This window comes from Littorina saxatilis, linkage group LG11 (genome assembly GCF_037325665.1).
Source record: "Littorina saxatilis isolate snail1 linkage group LG11, US_GU_Lsax_2.0, whole genome shotgun sequence".
NCBI lineage: Eukaryota > Metazoa > Mollusca > Gastropoda > Littorinimorpha > Littorinidae > Littorina > Littorina saxatilis.
In genome coordinates, this window is record NC_090255.1 from 15,335,791 (window position 1) to 15,354,219 (window position 18,429).

At 40.2% G+C, this 18,429-nt stretch overlaps 1 protein-coding gene across 3 annotated transcripts in view; it reads right to left on the minus strand.

Annotated features, from left to right (window-relative positions):
* LOC138979839 (keratin-associated protein 10-2-like) overlaps positions 1-17,348 on the minus strand; it is a 68,579-nt gene extending 51,231 nt beyond the window's left edge. For 2 of the 3 annotated variants that reach the window (XM_070352592.1, XM_070352590.1), the window contains exons 1-5: positions 17,273-17,348; positions 13,649-13,722; positions 12,393-12,499; positions 8,675-8,752; positions 759-845 (exon numbers count right to left, since the gene is read on the minus strand). In XM_070352592.1, coding sequence (XP_070208693.1) covers positions 759-845; positions 8,675-8,752; positions 12,393-12,464 — 237 coding nt within the window. In that variant the 5' untranslated portion in view covers positions 12,465-12,499; positions 13,649-13,722; positions 17,273-17,348. The remainder of the gene's footprint in view (positions 1-758; positions 846-8,674; positions 8,753-12,392; positions 12,500-13,648; positions 13,723-17,272) is intronic. The other variant, XM_070352591.1, reaches the window with a different exon arrangement.
* Positions 17,349-18,429: the final 1,081 nt, after the last annotated feature.

The window sequence follows — 18,429 nt, forward strand, 5'->3', positions numbered from 1 at the left end:
TGGTCATTAAAAATCTGAAAATTGTAAAAAAAAATAAAAATTTATAAAACGATCCAAATTTACGTTTATCTTATTTTCCATCATTTGCTGATTCCAAAAACATATAAATATGTTATATTCGGATTAAAAACAAGCTCTGAAAATTAAATATATAAAAATTATTATCAAAATTAAATTGTCCAAATCATTTTAAAAACACTTTCATCTTATTCCTTGTCGGTTCCTGATTCCAAAAACATATAGATATGATATGTTTGGATTAAAAACACGCTCAGAAAGTTAAAACAAAGAGAGGTACAGAAAAGCGTGCTATCCTTCTTAGCGCAACTACTACCCCGCTCTTCTTGTCAATTTCACTGCCTTTGCCATGAGCGGTGGACTGACGATGCTACGAGTATACGGTCTTGCTGAAAAATGTCATTGCGTTCACTTTCATTCTGTGAGTTCGACAGCTACTTGACTAAATATTGTATTTTCGCCTTACGCGACTTGTTTGTATTTTGTTGATCAATCCTGGAGAAGTCTTCTGTTTTAAAATCGTTTTGTTTTTTTCCTTGTCTGAGAGGCTGCTGCTCATCCCAAAGCAGTGGGTATCAGGGATAAACAATCAATTTGACAGTCGGAGAATGTATCAAAAGACGCAGACACACAGAAACTGTACACACGCATACACATACAGACTAGAGTGCACAGACAGGAAGACGGATAGAACGAAAAAGAAGGAGCAGAAGGGTTAAAGTGATGGGGCGGGTACTGACCGCCACACAGCGACCGTTGGTGCACGTGGCTCCAGCGCAGCACGTCGAGGCGCTGCACGCCCCGGGGCTGCCAGCAGGAAAGCAGGGCTGTACACATCACAACAACACCATTAACAGTCAGCATGGTGAGTCATGTTCACACAACACCATTAACAGTCAGCATGATGAGTCATTTCTTTCTTTATTTGGTGTTTTACGTCGTTTTCAACCACGAAGGTTATATCGCGACGGGGGAAGGAGGGTGATGGGATAGAGCCACTTGTCAATTGTTTCTTGTTCACAAAAGCACTAATCAAAAATTTGCTCCAGGGGCTTGCAACGTAGTACAATATATTACCTTACTGGGAGAATGCAAGTTTCCAGTACAAAGGACTTAACATTTCTTACATACTGCTTGCCTAAAATCTTTACAAAAATTGACTATATTCTATACAAGAAACACTTAACAAGGGTAAAAGGAGAAACAGAATCCGTTAGTCGCCTCTTACGACATGCTGGGGAGCATCAGGTAAATTCTTCCCCCTAACCCGCGGGGGGATGATGAGTCATGGCAACACAACACCATTAACAGTCAGCATGGTGGGCCATGACAACACAACACCATTAACAGTCAGCATGGTGAGCCATGACAACACAACACCATTAAAAGGCAGCATGGTGAGTCATGACAACACAACACCAGTAACAGTCAGCATGGTAAGTCATGGCAACACAACATCATTAACAGTCAGCATGGTGAATCATGACAACACAATACCATTTACAGTCAGTATGGTGAGTCATGACAACACAACACCTTCAACAGTCAGGACCGTCGCGATATAACCTTGAATGGTTGAAAACGACGTTAAACACCAAATAAAGAAAGAAAGAAAGAAAGATAGAACAGTCAGCATGGTGAGTCATGGCAACACAACACCATTAACAGTCAACATGGTGAGTCATGGCAACACAATACCATTAACAGTCAGCATGGTTAGTCATGTTCAAATATCTCTATTAACATGACAACGCAACTTATCAACAGTCAGCATGGTGAGTCATGGCAACACAACACCATTAACAGTCAGCATGGTGAGTCATGGCAACACAACACCATTCTTTCTTTATTTGGTGTTTAACGTCGTTTTCAACCACGAAGGTTATATCGCGACGGGGAAAGGGAAATGGAATAGAGCCACTTGTTAATTGTTTCTTGTTCACAAAACTACTAATCAAAAAATTGCTCCAGGGGCTTGCAACGTAGTACAATATATTACCTTACTGGGAGAATGCAAGTTTCCAGTACAAAGGACTTAACCTTTCTTAGATACTGCTCGACTAAAATCTTTACAAACATTGACTATATTCTATACAAGAAACACTTAACAAGGGTAAAAGGAGAAACAGAATCCGTTAGTCGCCTCTAACGACATGCTGGGGAGCATCGGGTAAATTCTTCCCCCTAACCCGCGGGGGGATGATGAGTCATGGCAACACAACACCATTAACAGTCAGCATGGTGAGTCATAAAACGGCAGTTTAAAAAAAAGAATACTACTCCTTCCACAATTGTGCATATAAACTTGGCCAAAAACTTATTGCAACAAATTTCAAACCCAACTTAAAACATTAATTCCCGTGTCATTTCATTAAAACTTTTAATGCCAGTTCAGGCCGTTCACTTAATCTTCAGGATCACCTTTTGGATTAAATATTTCTTTTACAGGGATTACGTGACCGCCGCTCAAGTAAGGGTACCCTCAAAATCGACCAGACAAAAATTTTAAGTGGAAGAATGAAAAATCGAAAAAAAATCACAATAGGCAAAACTTTGCAACTTTGACATACGAGAAGAAAGTCAAACCAATTATCCACCCTGAACAGATTGTTTTGTTTCGCTACCTTGCGCATTTCGCGTGCTATGCTATTCCTACTGATGCAGGTGTCGATCGCAAGAGCGGTCATTAACAATGACTTGGTGGATTGCTTTGAAACTTTCAGAATATTTTACCAACACACGAGAGATACTTCGTGCGAAAGTTTGGATCGTTACGGTTGTTTGTCCAGATGCGACGCAATGTTTCGGAAAGTGTTGTTAAACTCGTCATAGGATTGTTCACTTGTGTCCAAAAAATGCATGACTTTGCATGCCTACAGATAAATGATTGATACAGATTCTGTCTAAGTTTCATTTGTGTTTAGCCGCTGGCGTTTATTTGCTAGTCATGCAAACACATGAGAAAAAAATGGAACGTTCATAGAGAGATTTGTTTGTTTGTTTGTTTGTTTGTTTGTTTGCTTAACGCCCAGCCGACCACGAAGGGCCATATCAGGGCGGTGCTGCTGTGACATTTAACGTGCGCCACACACAAAACAGAAGTCGCAGCACAGGCTTCATGTCTCACCCAGTCACATTATTCTGACACCGGACCAACCAGTCCTAGCACTAACCCCATAATGCCAGACGCCAGGCGGAGCAGCCACTAGATTGCCAATTTTAAAGTCTTAGGTATGACCCGGCCGGGGTTCGAACCCACGACCTTCCGATCACGTGCCGGTCTTTCATAGAGAGATAGCTCCAGTCGGACATGGTGAACTTGGTCAACCTTGCTTGTTAGAAGCTGACATCCCATCTGGATGCTTCAATTAGATGTCCGTGAACATCTCCAGAGGGGATGTCACCTTGCTCCACTAATATTTTGGCCGCCATATTGAAAACAAAATGGCGGACATTGAAACAGGAATTTTCACACATTTTCGCTCATAGTTGGTGTTTGTGGGTAAATTTAGTGTCTGTTCCTATGTTTATTAATGTGATAAAGGCGTTGACAAATGTTTTATTTTGGTTGGACAAATGGAAAAGGCGATATTTGACATTTTTAAGTTATTTTGCATATTCCGTATGTCTTTAATCCTTTCAATCTTAACAGTTGGTTTCAAGACTCTTGACATTGTGAAATTCAGCAACATGTAACCATCTATGAGTCGTGAGAAAGCTTCTTGAATTGACTCAGACTCAACAATTGTTGCCAGGATTTGCGGAAAACAAGCAAAATAGCAATCTACTGAGAACGGTAACGTAGGATATTCCCTGCGCAACGTTACTGACATCATTGTATTTCTACAGAATAATGACCATATATCCCGAAAGCATTTGAAATCAGAAAATAAAGCGTTATTTATTAAAAAGATCAGCTCATCTAGCTCTAGACGGGCATTAAAGCTGGGTTTGTGGTAAGACGCCGGCCACCAAAGCGGTAGGTCGTGGGTTCGAATCCCGGCCGCGCATGGTGAGTTAAGGTGGAGATTTTTCCGATCTCCCAGGTCAATTTATGTGCAGACCTGCTGGTACCTTACCCCCCTTCGTGTGGAAAGATCTTGTATTCATTTCAGAGTTATGTGGCTCATAGAAACACGAAAATACCCAGCATGCTTCCTCCGAAAGCGGCGTATGGCTGCCTAAATGACGGGGTAAAAACGGTCATACACGTGAAAATCCACTCGTGCAAAAACACGAGTGTACGAGGGAGTTTCAGCCCACGAACGCAGAAGAAGAAGAAGAAGCTCGTCTGGCAGAAAGTGTGCTATTCGTCCTTCAGTAGCAACACAAATTTGGCATAACTGCGTAAACGCCAACAAAGTCCATTTGAGGAAATATCGGCAGACCAGGGGACGCATATTTCATCAGTGAATGAATCTGAATCTATGATATAACATTTCATGAAAACGTTGACATGAGTTGAACAAGCCTGAGGATAAGACATTATCATAGTGTGCAGTTGCTGACTTGCCTGAGACAGCAGCCAGATTGAGAAAAAGTTCCAGGGAGGTGAATATTCAGTTGGCCCATGTCCGCTCATAACAAGGCTCCAGCCCCTGTCTTTGACACCATTTGGACAGTGATCAAGAAATGTCAAGCAATGACAAAACTATTTGAAGGCGTTTGACAAGCATCTGTACTGCGAGGCCAAAATGCTGCAATATGGCAACGCAAACGGAAAAGTTCGAAAGATGGGGGTCTTTCATTTGCACATACACTTTTTGAAGGTGATTAGGCGGTACATGAAATCTTCATGACTTGACGAAATCTTGAGCATTGGAAAAACCACAGCTCCCACAAACAATGCCGACAAACTCACTTTGAAAGCTCTATGGGCTCTTCTTTGCCAGTTTTCCGCATAAAATGTCAGTTCTGGAGAACCTACATGCAACTGGTGTTTGTTCTTCTGCGCTTCACACGATCACTTCGAGACAGTGACTGGCTTTTGTTTCTCTCTTCATTTGCTGAGATGCTCCAATACTTCGCAGAATGTGATCACGTGAACTACAACACATGGGGAATCTTTTTTTTTCTGGTTGATGTACATTGATCTGGAAGAGAAGTGAAACACTCGAACATATTCCACCGTTTCAGGAGAGTGGTTGGGAGTTAAGAAGATCAGAACCTGACACTATTTTCCTTCAACACACACTTCTCACCTCGGAACCTGCTTCTGCTGCCGGCATGGAACTGGGTGTTCTTCAAAAGAAACATGCCTTGCAGATGCACACGTCTCGCTTTGGCATGTGCAACATTGTGCCTGTGCAAAGAATACTGCAGAAACCTTATTTCACTGAAAGTTTCATTGCTTTGTGAGAGAGAGAGAAATCCGAAAAAAGCAATGTTGGTGCCGCCCACTGATCTTAATCTGCAGTGGCACTAAACTTAAGTCCAGAACTGAGACTATCCAGAAATGACCTGTATCGTAAACTACCTTGTAAGCTCCCATCCCCCTTACGCCCAAAAGTAGGGGGTGGGTGTTTCTAGTTACTTTACCCTGTACTGAATCTATTCCTCATGAGAAATAGCGGTATTTGATCACTTGGTATGAGAATGCTAGTGGGATTGTTGCTGTGCAAAAATAACTATACTCTCCGTGTACATTTCTCTGTGACACAGACACGTTCGTGTGTATGCAAGTGCCTCGCCAGAATGGAACATGAAAACTAACCACAACAATCACTTTGCGTCATAGTTTTAAACAAATGCTCATATCACAAATGAAAATGATAACTCAAAATCTGTTCCTCATGAGAAATAGCAGTATTTATCACTTGGTATGAGAATGCTAGTACGATTGTTGCTGGGCAAAAATGACTATACGCTCCGTGTACCTTTCTCTGTGACACAGACACGTTCGTGTGTATGCAAGTGCCTCGCCAGAATGGAACATGAAAGCTAACCACAACAATCACTTTGCGTCATAGTTTTAAACAAATGCTCCTATCACGAATGAAAATGATAACTCAAGATCTGCTTCGTATATCCAGCGTTACGAGCAGCAGCACGTGTGTCTAAACAAAAGTCACAAACTTGCACACACTAAATTATTATAATTTTAGTTAGTTCATGTGTCCTGATCAAAGCCATCTAGCAAAATCCTGGAGAGAGAGAAGGGGTGGGGGTGGGTGATGGTGGTAAGATACGTGTCAAACACTGCGTATTAAAAAAAAAAAGTCCGTTCATTTGATCTCTTTAAATCAACCTAGGTCGACCTCTTTAACACGTACTAGATGAATCTGTCATTTCTTCGTCCACTTTTGGCATGACCATCTGCAGTTGCAAAAGAATGAACTCAACGGTATGACCTCATCGCAGCATATTGTCATTATTCACTGGAATTATATCTCAGTATTTTGCGAAGAGGTTAACATCTTTAAGAAACTGGTATTTTGTACCTTTGTGAGTGTGGTGGGGGGGGTGGCATGGAAGGGATGGGGGTGGTTAAAAGGTATTATATCCTAAACACAGTTGTTGACATGAAGTATGGTTGGGCGTTTGCTTGCTACTGGACGCTTACAAGGTAGTTAACGGTAGAAACAAATCTGCATGCAACAATGTGGCAAAGGGCAAGTTTGAATTCTTAGTCACGATTGTACCTTTGTGGTTGCTGTTTTACTTTGTTCAATGTATGAGAGCTGAAGTTAGGAATCTGTATTTTCGTATATATTTCAAAAGTGTAACAGAACATTCATCAAATCAATGTCTAATGAATCTGATCATTATATCTTCATTTACACTGTATTCAAGGCAAACATTTACTTGTTCAAATGTATCATTCCATGAAAGAAGAGAGATGAGGGTAGAGGGTAAAACGTGTGTCTAATTTTTGTTTTATGGGTTTCAAAATTGTTTCTGATTCATTAAAAGTGTCACAAGTTATGCCTATTTCCGTTTCTGCATGTGAAGGCCTATTGTGTATATTTTTAAAATAACATTATTTTGAAAGAGAGCAGTTAAGCGGTTTATGTTTTTAACTTTTATTTTCGTTGTGTCATTGTCCATTGTATTGTTTTTTTCTTTGCGTGTTTGTTTGTCCATTGTATTTTTAGTAACTTATTAGTGTACAGCAAATTTGTTTCATGCTTAATCATAAAGAGTACTTTGAACAAGATTGCTAAATGATTAACAGTTTGTAATATCAAGATAACGATTATTAAACAATAATGTGAACTTCGTTTCTCTTATTTAGATTTAATATAAAATGTGTTTGAAAACGTTTTCTTTTTCAATATTCAATTTGTTGAAAGTATTTTGCTTGCTCCAAGTCATATATGAGTTGACAAATGCGTACAAGCATTGATCACACTAAAATGCTTTTAACATGAATGGTAGTATGTTCGCACCATTTCTGATGTCATATATCTATTCCTCTCAAAAATACCTTTAAAATGAGATGCTACTTGACCATGTTATGTGCCAGACTTACGTCAGGGTTGGCCGCCATTTTGAATTAGCCGCCATCTTGGATACTGAAAAGTCAGAAATGTGACATCCCCTCTGGGTGTCTTCTAAAATGTTATCTGAAGCCATACATAAAATAAAATTGCTTCTAACAGGCAAGGTTGATCTTTTTTTTTAAAGCTACAGTTTTGAGCTCTTACTCTATCACGCTGTTTCGCGCTGACAGCTGTTATCGCTACGGTCACGCTTGGATCGGCATCGCTGTGGCACCAGAATCATCGCTTAAATATCAAACGTCCCTAGCAAATTTGCGTCAGTGCTTATACGCACATAAAACTCTCCCAGTGTGTGCATCAATCATTTTTATAAAGACATGCAAAGTCAGGAGTTTTTTGGACCCAAGTGAACAATCCTATGACAAGTTTAAAAACTTCTTTCGAAAATTGCATAACATTTTAACAAATAACTGTAACGATGCATAATTTCGGACGGATTATTTCCCGTATGTTGGTTAAATATTCCAAAAGTGCAGCCTTTTTTGTCATGATACCCATAAAAAATGACGCAAAAAGTCCCGTTTTTGACCGCTCTTGCGATCGACACCTGCATCAGTAGGAATAGCATAGCACACGAAATACGTAAGGTAGCAATACAAACCAATCTGTTAAGGGTAGATAATTGGTTTGACTTTCTTCTCGTATGTCAAAGTTGCAAAGTTTTGCCTATTGTGATTTTTTGTCGATTTTTCATTCGGCCCTTCCGTATCTGTCTGGTCGATTTTGAGGGTACCCTTACTTGAGCGGCGGTCACGTGATCCCTGTAAAAAAATATTTAATCCAAAAGGTGATCCTAAAGGTTAAGTCAACGGCCTTAACTGGCATATAAAGTTTTAATGAAATGACACGGGGATTAATGCTTTAATTTGGGTTTGAAATTTGTTGCAATCATTTTTTGGCCAAGTTTACATCAATGTTCTCCGCTTTCGTAAACAAATTATCACTTTTCGAGAAAAAAATTGAGTTTGGGGTACTTTGTTTTTTATGTGTCTAAAATGTTCAGGAGAGCTTCCATTCAGTTGTAAACTCTCCCTGGGAGTGAAGCAGTCTTAGAGCTTATATTGTAAACAGTAAGCAGTCTGAGAGCTTCCATTGTAAACAGGGAAGCAGTCTGAGAGCTTCTATTAAAAACAGTGAAGCAGGTTGACACTGACCAGACAGAGGCCGAAGGCACAGACCAGGTTGGAGCAGCAAGGACTGCTTGTCCCGCATTCCATTAGCGTTGTCAGGCACTGCACACACACACACGCGCGCGCGCGCGCACGCACGCACACGCACACACACACACACACACACACACCATCATCATCATCATCATCATCATCATCATCATCATCATCATCATCATCATCATCATCATCAGTATGAACGCCTCGAGTCAAGCACCAACAAGGAAAGAAAGCCATGCACAAGCTGGTGTCACAACCTTCAATTTCTATCTGTCGGGCTGTCTCCTACTGTTTCTGTCTACCTGTATCTAAATACGTATGTATCTCTGACTCCTCTCTCTCTTTCCCCGTGTCTCTGGCTTGCTGGCTGGCTGTCTGTCTGTGTATCTCTCTCGTAGCCTGTGATGATTTCAAACGACACTTGCACAAACACCTTATTTAAACACAAAGTAAACACTGAAATCATTGACTCTTTCGTCACCAAAAGCACCTCTTACCCTTTCTTACAGGGCGGTTGATTTTTAATGGTGTCTATTTATTGCAGTGTCTATTCTTTATGAGCATATTTTAGCATTCCCATTTTTACTTTGACTGAATGATTTAACGAGAGCGTAGGGTGAGGTTTGTCTCCCTAGATGTGTGTGTCTGTGTGTGTGTCTGTCTGTGTGTAATGAGCATATATCAAAACCTATAGAACGGATGTTTGTGAAAATTGATGTACACAATTTGAGATCATTTGCTTGTGTCCTTTTTGACTCACATGCGAAGCAAAAGTGAGTCTATGTACTCACCCGAGTCGTCCGTCCGTCCGTCCGTCCGTCCGTCCGGACGTCCGTCCGTCCGTCCGGACGTCCGTCCGTCCAGCGTCCGGAAAACTTTAACGTTGGATATTTCTTGGACACTATTCAGTCTATCAGTACCAAATTTGGCAAGATGGTGTATGATGACAAGGCCCCAAAAAACATACATAGCATCTTGACCTTGCTTCAAGGTCAAGGTCGCAGGGGCCATCAATGTTGCCTAAAAAACAGCTATTTTTCACATTTTTCCCATTTTCTCTGAAGTTTTTGAGATTGAATACCTCACCTATATATGATATATAGGGCAAAGTAAGCCCCATCTTTTGATACCAGTTTGGTTTACCTTGCTTCAAGGTCAAGGTCACAGGAGCTCTTCAAAGTTGGATTGTATACATATTTTGAAGTGACCTTGACCCTGAACTATGGAAGATAACTGTTTCAAACTTAAAAATTATGTGGGGCACATGTTATGCTTTCATCATGAGACACATTTGGTCACATATGATCAAGGTCAAGGTCACTTTGACCCTTATGAAATGTGACCAAAATAAGGTAGTGAACCACTAAAAGTGACCATATCTCATGGTAGAAAGAGCCAATAAGCACCATTGTACTTCCTATGTCTTGAATTAACAGCTTTGTGTTGCATGACCTTGGATGACCTTGACCTTGGGTCAAGGTCACATGTATTTTGGTAGGAAAAATGTGTAAAGCATGTGAGTCGTATGGGCTTTGCCCTTCTTGTTTCTCCAAGTTGATAGGGCTATTAGACGACGTCATATTTTCCCGTTTGCAAAGTTGAGGACACACTGTCACTGAATTGTTTTGTCACACAATCTTTGACCTTGCCCGGACTATAGGAATGGCTGCTTTCCGTTGAGAGTGAGACATTTTCAAAGAATTTATTTTGTGCAGTTAGAAAGGAAGTACATTAAAACAAATCGGAAACCTCGTGTTGGCGCTAGACCTAACTTTTATAATCCAAATAATAAATTGAAAGCTTGTTACACAAACATTGTTAAAACATCAAAGAATTCTGTCATCATCAAAACGAAGTCAGTACAGTTTAAAGTTTTAAAAGTTCAAAAGGATGTATGTCAAACAAACCCGGGTGAATGAGTCGACTGGTGTGTGCAACTTGCAGCTCTTTTGAATTGATGACGGGGAAGAAGTGCGCTACCAAAAACGATACAACTTAGGGTTTGTTTAAATGCTGGTCGACTGATATTTCAACCATTTGATACTGTTTGTTGCTGTGCCTCTGTAGATTGAGTATTGCGCGCATACAAACGTACTTCCGCGACAGGGCGACTATCACATCAAATGTGCTGCATCTTACCATTGCAAAGCAGACGCGTTTTCGAATCACTACAGTTTCTTTGAAGATGCCGCCACTCTGTTTTGTGCCACTATCAGTCATTTGAACTGGGGCGCTATGAGCGCCCTTGTTATAATTGTGTGCAGGAATTGTATTTTAGATTCAGAGGTGCACAATAACATGCCTTTGCAGATATAGTCTAGAGTAGGATTAAAAGCGCAAACGACTAAATTGATCATGTATGAAAAAGTGGATCACACGGGGCCCCGATGGCTCAAGGGTTGAATAAACCACGAGAACTGGTGTGTGGTTTACGCGTGCTAAATAGCAATTCAAGTGATCTGTAGGTGTCATTTAAAGGCACAGTAAGCCTCCGGTAAACCATCACAGATACTGTCAGGCTTTTACACACAGTTTAAACACCCTTCCATTTGAACGCTCACCAAACGGGAACATCCTTGGTGCCCTACGTAAAGAGCGAGCAATTTTCAAAGAATTTATTTTTGCGTGGTTTATCTTACCCCTGAGCCATCGTGAACCCGTGTGATCCAGTTTCCCTTTTTCACAATGCAGTCGTCAGTTTGCAATTTGAATGCGGCCCGCTGTGAGCTTATCTGCAATAGCACGTTATTATGTACCTCTGACTTGTCACGAAACAAACGAATGTGGTTCATAAGAACTCGAGCGATGGCTTTTGACTGCCTATAAACCGTCGTCTGCTGCGAAAACCACGACCTTGCGTGACCCTGCTTCCGGGTTTTTCTTTTTTCAAACTTTCAAAATTTCGAATTGTACTGATCTTGTCTTGATGAAAAAATAATTCTTTCATGATTTAAGAATGTTTGTGTAACAAGCTGTCAATTTATTATTTAGATTTTAAAAGTTAGGTCTAGCGCCAAAACACACAACGGCTATTGCCAGTTGAAGGGAAGTAACTCATTTTTTTACCTGAGTTCAGGATGGGTCCGATTGAGATGGTCTCAATCCGAAAAATAAATTCTTTGAAAATTGCTCGCTCTTTACGTAGGGCACCTAGGATGTTCCCGTTCGGTGAGTGTTCAAATGGAAGGGTGTTTGTACTGTGTGTAAAAGCCTGACAGTATCTGTGATGGTTTACGGGAGGCGTACTGTGCCTTTAATGTTGTTGAATGCTATTGTGAGTGTGTCCCATAAGGTTAGTATTGCTGTTTTTGTGAAAGATGTCATCGTTCTGTAAACCTCCTGTGAGGCGGACTGGGGCTTAAACATTTTAAGGAAATGTTTATTCAAAATTTGCCTGTTTTCACTTTTTTGAACAATGGGAAACTCAATCAAAAACGTTATCCCTCAATTAGTGAGGGCCGGAAAAAAAAGCATGTTTGCATTGCTTATTCCGTCACCCTAAAAAATAATGTTCAATCCAATCCAATTCAATTCAATTCAATTTAATTATCTCTGTCTCTCTCTGTCTCTCTGTCTGTCTGTCTCTCTCTCTCTCTCTTTCTCTCTCTCTCTCTCTCTCTCTTTCTCTCTATCTCGCTCTCTCTGTCTCTGTCTCTGTCTCTCTCCGCATCCCCCAGTGTGGGTGACTCAGACCAGCACTGACCTGTGAGTGCACGTGACCCACAAGGCCGAGGAGCACGACGGCCGTCAGCTGCGCCATCCGGGATCCACACATCTCAACTCTCTACGTGCATACACGTCAATATCAACCTGATGAAAAGAACAAAGTAAACATACAATTGACAAAAACGAACTACACGTGGATCCGGTTTGCCTGCTTTAGCTGAAACTATAACATTTTCTTCTCCTGTCGACTGCACGCGCTGATGTAGCACAATCATGGTGTCGTTTGTAACATGCTGGCACATGTTTTGTGTGCAGCTTCTCTCTCGATTGGTAGGCGTAATGCAGTGGAATACACGAAGAGCAGGGGCGGATCACATCATTTTTAAGGGGGGTTTCGGGTCAGATCGAAAACACGAATCGAGACGAGGGTCAAGGTGTATGTGTGTGTGTGTGTGTGTGTGTGTGTGTGTGTGTGTAGAGCGATTCAGAGTAAACTACTGGACCGATCTTCATGAAACTTTACATGAGAGTTCCTGGGAATGATATCCCCAGACGGTTTTTTTTCATTTTTTCGATAAATGTCTTTGGTGACGTCATATCCGGATTTTTGTAAAAGTTGAGGCGGCACTGTCACACCCTCATTTTTCAATCAAATTGATTGAAATTTTGGCCAAGCAATCTTCGACAAAGGCCGGACTTTAGCATTGCTTTTCAGCTTGGAGGCTGAACAATTAATTGATGACTTTTGTCATTAAAAATTTGAAAATTGTAATTAAATTTTTATTTTTTTAAAACGATCCAGAAGCAATTTTCTCTTATTTTTCGTTATTTTCTGATTCTAAAAAGATATACATATGTTATATTTGGATTAATAACAAGCTCTGAAAATTAAATATATGAAAATTATGATTAAAATTAAATTTCCGAAATCGATTTAAAAACAACTTCATCTTATTTCTTGTCGGTTCCTGATTTCAAAATCATATAGATATGATATTTTTGGATTATAAACAAGCTCAGAAAGTTAAAAAGAATAAAGAAAAGCGTGCTATCTTGCTCAGCGCAATCCCACTGCCGCGCTATTCTGGATTGTCAATGTCACTGCCTTTGCCACGAGCTACGAGTCAGAGATCTGAGTATACGGTCTTGCTGAAAAAATGGAGTGCGTTCAGTTTCATTCTGTGAGTTCGACAGCTTGACTAAATGTTGTATTTTCGCATTACGCGACTTGTTTTATTATCCATGTCTCTAGTTAGTACATGTTACTTGTTATCTTGTTCTTGTTCTTCTCACCTGCAGTCTCTTCTTGTTCGAAAGCCTGACTTCTGCTGCGGATAGTGATTTCGCGAATGGTGACTGCGGTTAATCTGTGGATGATAAGAGAACAAGGATTGTTTCAGAAGAAAGTCAACGACTAAATGTTTCAGACTGGTAACTTCATTTCAACATTGCATATACGATGAACGTTGCATAGAGAAAGGAGAGTTTGCTGATTCAGTGCGAAACACTGGAAATACCGTCAGCTAGAATGCAGCTACTAGAGTTGGATTTTACCCGGAATGTAGGCTATTTCATGTAAGATAAGAACAAAATTGGTACAAATTATATCGTCTGTCGACCAGTCACAGAAGCAAACCTGAGCAGGTATGCAAGCACTTCATCCACGGCAATGAAACCGGAAGCATGCGTTTGTTGTTGTTGTAAATATAAAGGATATTGAGCAACATCCGTGGAAATCTGGACCGATGATCGAAATAGGGTTGTGTGAGACTATCCAATCAAAAAACCCCGAACTCCCCCACAAATCTATCAGAATAGCAATGTTATGTATTATTGTTATTCAAAGTTCTGTGATCATCTTCCGGCCCCACCCACTCCCCAAAACATCAACTTAACTGCCCACTCGCCAACTGCACACGAACTGAACGTTTCTATTCAGGAAAGCACATCAAACATTCTTTCTTTCTTTATTTGGTGTTTAACGTCATTTTCAACCATTCAAGGTTATATCGCGACGGGGAAAGGGGGGAGATGGGATAGGGGAAAGGGGGGAGATGGGATAGAGCCACTTGTTAATTGTTTCTTGTTCACAAAAGCACTAATAAAAAAATTGCTCCAGGGGCTTGCAACGTAGTACAATATATGACCTTACTGGGAGAATGCAAGTTTCCAGTACAAAGGACTTAACATTTCTTATTTACTGCTTGACTAAAATCTTTACAAACATTGACTATATTCTATACAAGAAACACTTAACAAGGGTAAAAGGAGAAACAGAATCCGTTAGTCGCCTCTTACGACATGCGGGGGGCAAAGAAATAAGGATGTGGAAAAGAAGACTTTTGGTAAGTGAAATAAAGGTGATGGGGTAGAAATAAGACAACAAGAAAGGAATCGGAAATCTGCAGGGAATAGTAGGGAGAGTTTTCTTGGAAGGAAATATAGGTGAAAGGACTGGTAAGGCAGAAATAAGACAAAAGAAGAGAAGTAAAGGGGTGGGGTAGCTTAGTGGAAACACTCCCGCCGCGTGAAGGCGACCCCATGGGAGCACATCAAACATGTTGTGTCTACTTGAACCAGAGGTAATTGATACATATCCTGTGTTTAACCCTTGTCTTTATTTATTTCCTTTGTTCCTTAATTATTACATCATTATGTATTCAAATTTCTGCGTGCGGGTGTCATGAAAGGGATAATTACATGTGTGTGAGTGTGTGTGTGAAAGTCAAAAGTCGGCACATTTGCGAACTCATCACTTTTTATTTACATTTCTTACTTTTTGCTATTTGTATTATCATTGTTTAGTGTAGGTATTGTTGACTCTCTCTCTCTCTCTCTCTCTCTCTCTCTCTCTCTCTCTCTCTCTCTCTCTCTCTCTCTCTCTCTCTCTCTCTCTCTCTCTCTCTTCAACTTCAGGCCCTTCAAGCGTTATTATTCTGATTTGTTTCGTTTTGGTTTCATTTTTCATTGCTCATTTTTCTTTTTGATTTATCTCCCTTTCCCCCTTATTTTGCGCTTGGAGGACATCATCGCCATCTTCTCTGATAAGTCGTTTTGATATTTGTATTGTTGTTTTCATTTTTTTTAACCTGTTGAAGACCTTTAGGTCGAAACGTTGTTTATTGTCATTTGTTTGTATATTTCGTTGCGAGTCCAGTATATTAGGTATTACTCTTAACAAATAAAGGTCAGAACAGCTATATAATCGCTATTGTATTTTCAGCGTAGCAATAGGGTCCGATATTTAGACTCGAACAAGTATAATGCGACTCGTCTTCGACTCGTCGGCATTATACTTGTCTCGTCTAAATATCGGACCTTATTGCTACGCTGAAAACACAATAGCTGTTAATGTTTTTGGGATTAGTGCTTTTGTGAACAAGAAACAATTAACAAGTGGCTCTATCCCATCCCCCCCCCCCCCTTTCCCCGTCGCGATATAACCTTGAACGGTTGAAAACGACGTTAAACACCAAATAAAGAAACTTGAGAAAGATATGTTTTTGGAATCAGGATCGGACAAGGATTAAGATGAAATTGTTTTTAAATCGATTTCGGAAATTAAATTTTAATCATAATTTTTATATTTTTAATTTTCAGAGCTTTTTTTTAATCCAAATATAACATACTTATATGTTTTTGGAATAAAAAAAACAAGTCGCGTAAGGCGAAAATACAACATTTAGTCAAGTAGCTGTCGAACTCACAGAATGAAACTGAACGCAATGCAACGCAGCAAGACCGTATACTCGTAGCATCGTCAGTCCACCGCGCACGGCAAAGGCAGTGAAATTGACAAGAAGAGCGGGGTAGTACTTGCGCTGAGAAGGATAGCACGCTTTTCTGTACCTCTCTTCGTTTTAACTTTCTGAGCGTGTTTTTAATCCAAACATATCATATCTATATGTTTTTGGAATCAGGAACCGACAAGGAATAAGATGAAGGTGTTTTAAAATTGATTTGGACAATTTAATTTTGATAATAATTTTTATATTTTTAATTTTCAGAGCTTGTTTTTAATCCAAATATAACATATTTATATATTTTTGGAATCAGAAAATGATAAAGAATAAGATGTACGTAAATTTGGATCGTTTTATTAAAATTTTGTTTTTTTTACAATTTTCAGATTTTTAATGACCAAACTCATTCATTAGTTTTTAAGCCACCAAGCTGAAATGCAATACCTTCTTCTTCTTCTTCTACGTTCCCGGGACAAATGCAATACCAAACCCCGGCCTTCGTCGAAGATTACTTGACCAAAATTTCAACCAATTTGGTTGAAAAATGAGAGCGTGACAGTGCCGCCTCAACTTTCACGAAAAGCCGGATATGACGTCATCAAAGACATTTATCAAAAAAATGAAAAAAACGTATGGGGATTTCATACCCAGGAACTCTCATGTCAAATTTCATAAAGATCGGTCCAGTAGTTTAGTCTGAATCGCTCTTCCCACACACACACAGACAGACAGACAGACAGACACACACACACACACACATACACCACGACCCTCGTCTCGATTCCCCCCTCTACGTTAAAATATTTAGTCAAAACTTGACTAAATATAATGATGAAGAATACGATAAATGTAATTTTGGATCGTTTTATAAAAAAATTAATTTTAATTACAATTTTCAGATTTTTAATGACCAAAGTCATTAACTAATTTTTAAGCCTTCAAGCTGAAATGCAATACCAAAGTCCGGCCTTTGTCGAAGATTGCTTGGCCAAACTTTCAATCAATTTTATTGAAAAATGAGGGTGTGACAGTGCCACCTCAACTTTTACAAAATGCCGGATATGACGTCATCAAAGACGTTTATCCAAAAAATGAAAAAAAATGTCCGGGGATATCATACCCAGGAACTCTCATGTAAAATTTCATAAAGACTACTCTGTGTCTATCGACTTACCGTCGGTGAAAATGTTGGCCTCAATGAATGTGGCTGGGTGGTGAGCCGGTTTATGTAGGCTGTTTCACAGAACACCCATTGTTGTGTCAAACCCTACTGTAATCTTATGCTTGACTGACGGCCCATCCCAGGCCCGGCCCCCGCGGGGTTCAGGCCGTGTGCGCCCCAGGGAACCCCCCGGGGGCCGCGCGGAGACAGGGCCAGGTATCCGGCTGGACGGGCACAGCTGGCGGAGCCTCACGCTCTGCCCTGCTGTTTTACCAACACAACAAGTTCAGTGCCGCGTAAAATCGAAAACAATATCAATGCAAATAAGAGAGAGAACGATACAAACATCTTGTTTACTGACGTTCCTTGAAGGAAGCGGCCTTGGGCATGAAGAAGAAAGATGACAGTACCTTCCAGTGTCCAGTGCAGGTCAAGACGGTGCTGGTTGTGGAAGGCGCTGTTCTCTTGGCATCGGCGTCGTAACAATCAACCACATCATCACTCTCGTGTTCGTCTATATTTTCCAGTGTTCGTTTTACTTACCTCATCGATTTCAATTTATATCTTAAAATATAAAATAAACAAATGTCAAATTCATTTAATTGAAACAATGTTATACAATGACCATTGTCCAAACAAAATCAAACAAATTTCTCATTGAATTTGAACTTTGGTTGTAATTTATCCACACTTGGATTCTTTTCAATGTTCAAGTGGGGTGGGGTGGAAATTGCGTACCATATTATTGTACAGTGCACATCATTAAAATAAATAATGTGTATGAATCATTTGATGACAACACTGCAACCGGTATAATGTTACTATTGAAATTTGGCGTTGCGCTTTCTTAACCAAATCACTGAGACTTGCATGCAGTTTATTATGTTGCTTTATGTACTGTCATTTTTGCGGAATGTGGCCAACCTGTTGTAACGGGTGGGTGTTTGACGGGGAAGGTAGGGCCTATGATGACAATAACATCGTTTACTGAAAGGAGGGGCGAGTTTGGTGAAGTTCGGTGAAGTTGATTTTCGTGGTACGACATAATAGCGCCGGGTGTCTTTTATGGGTTGTTCCGGTCATGTGACACATCTTAAGTGTCCACGTTTCCTACTTTTGATTAGGACGAATTTTAGTAAAAATAAATCCCACAAATCGTAATGAAAACG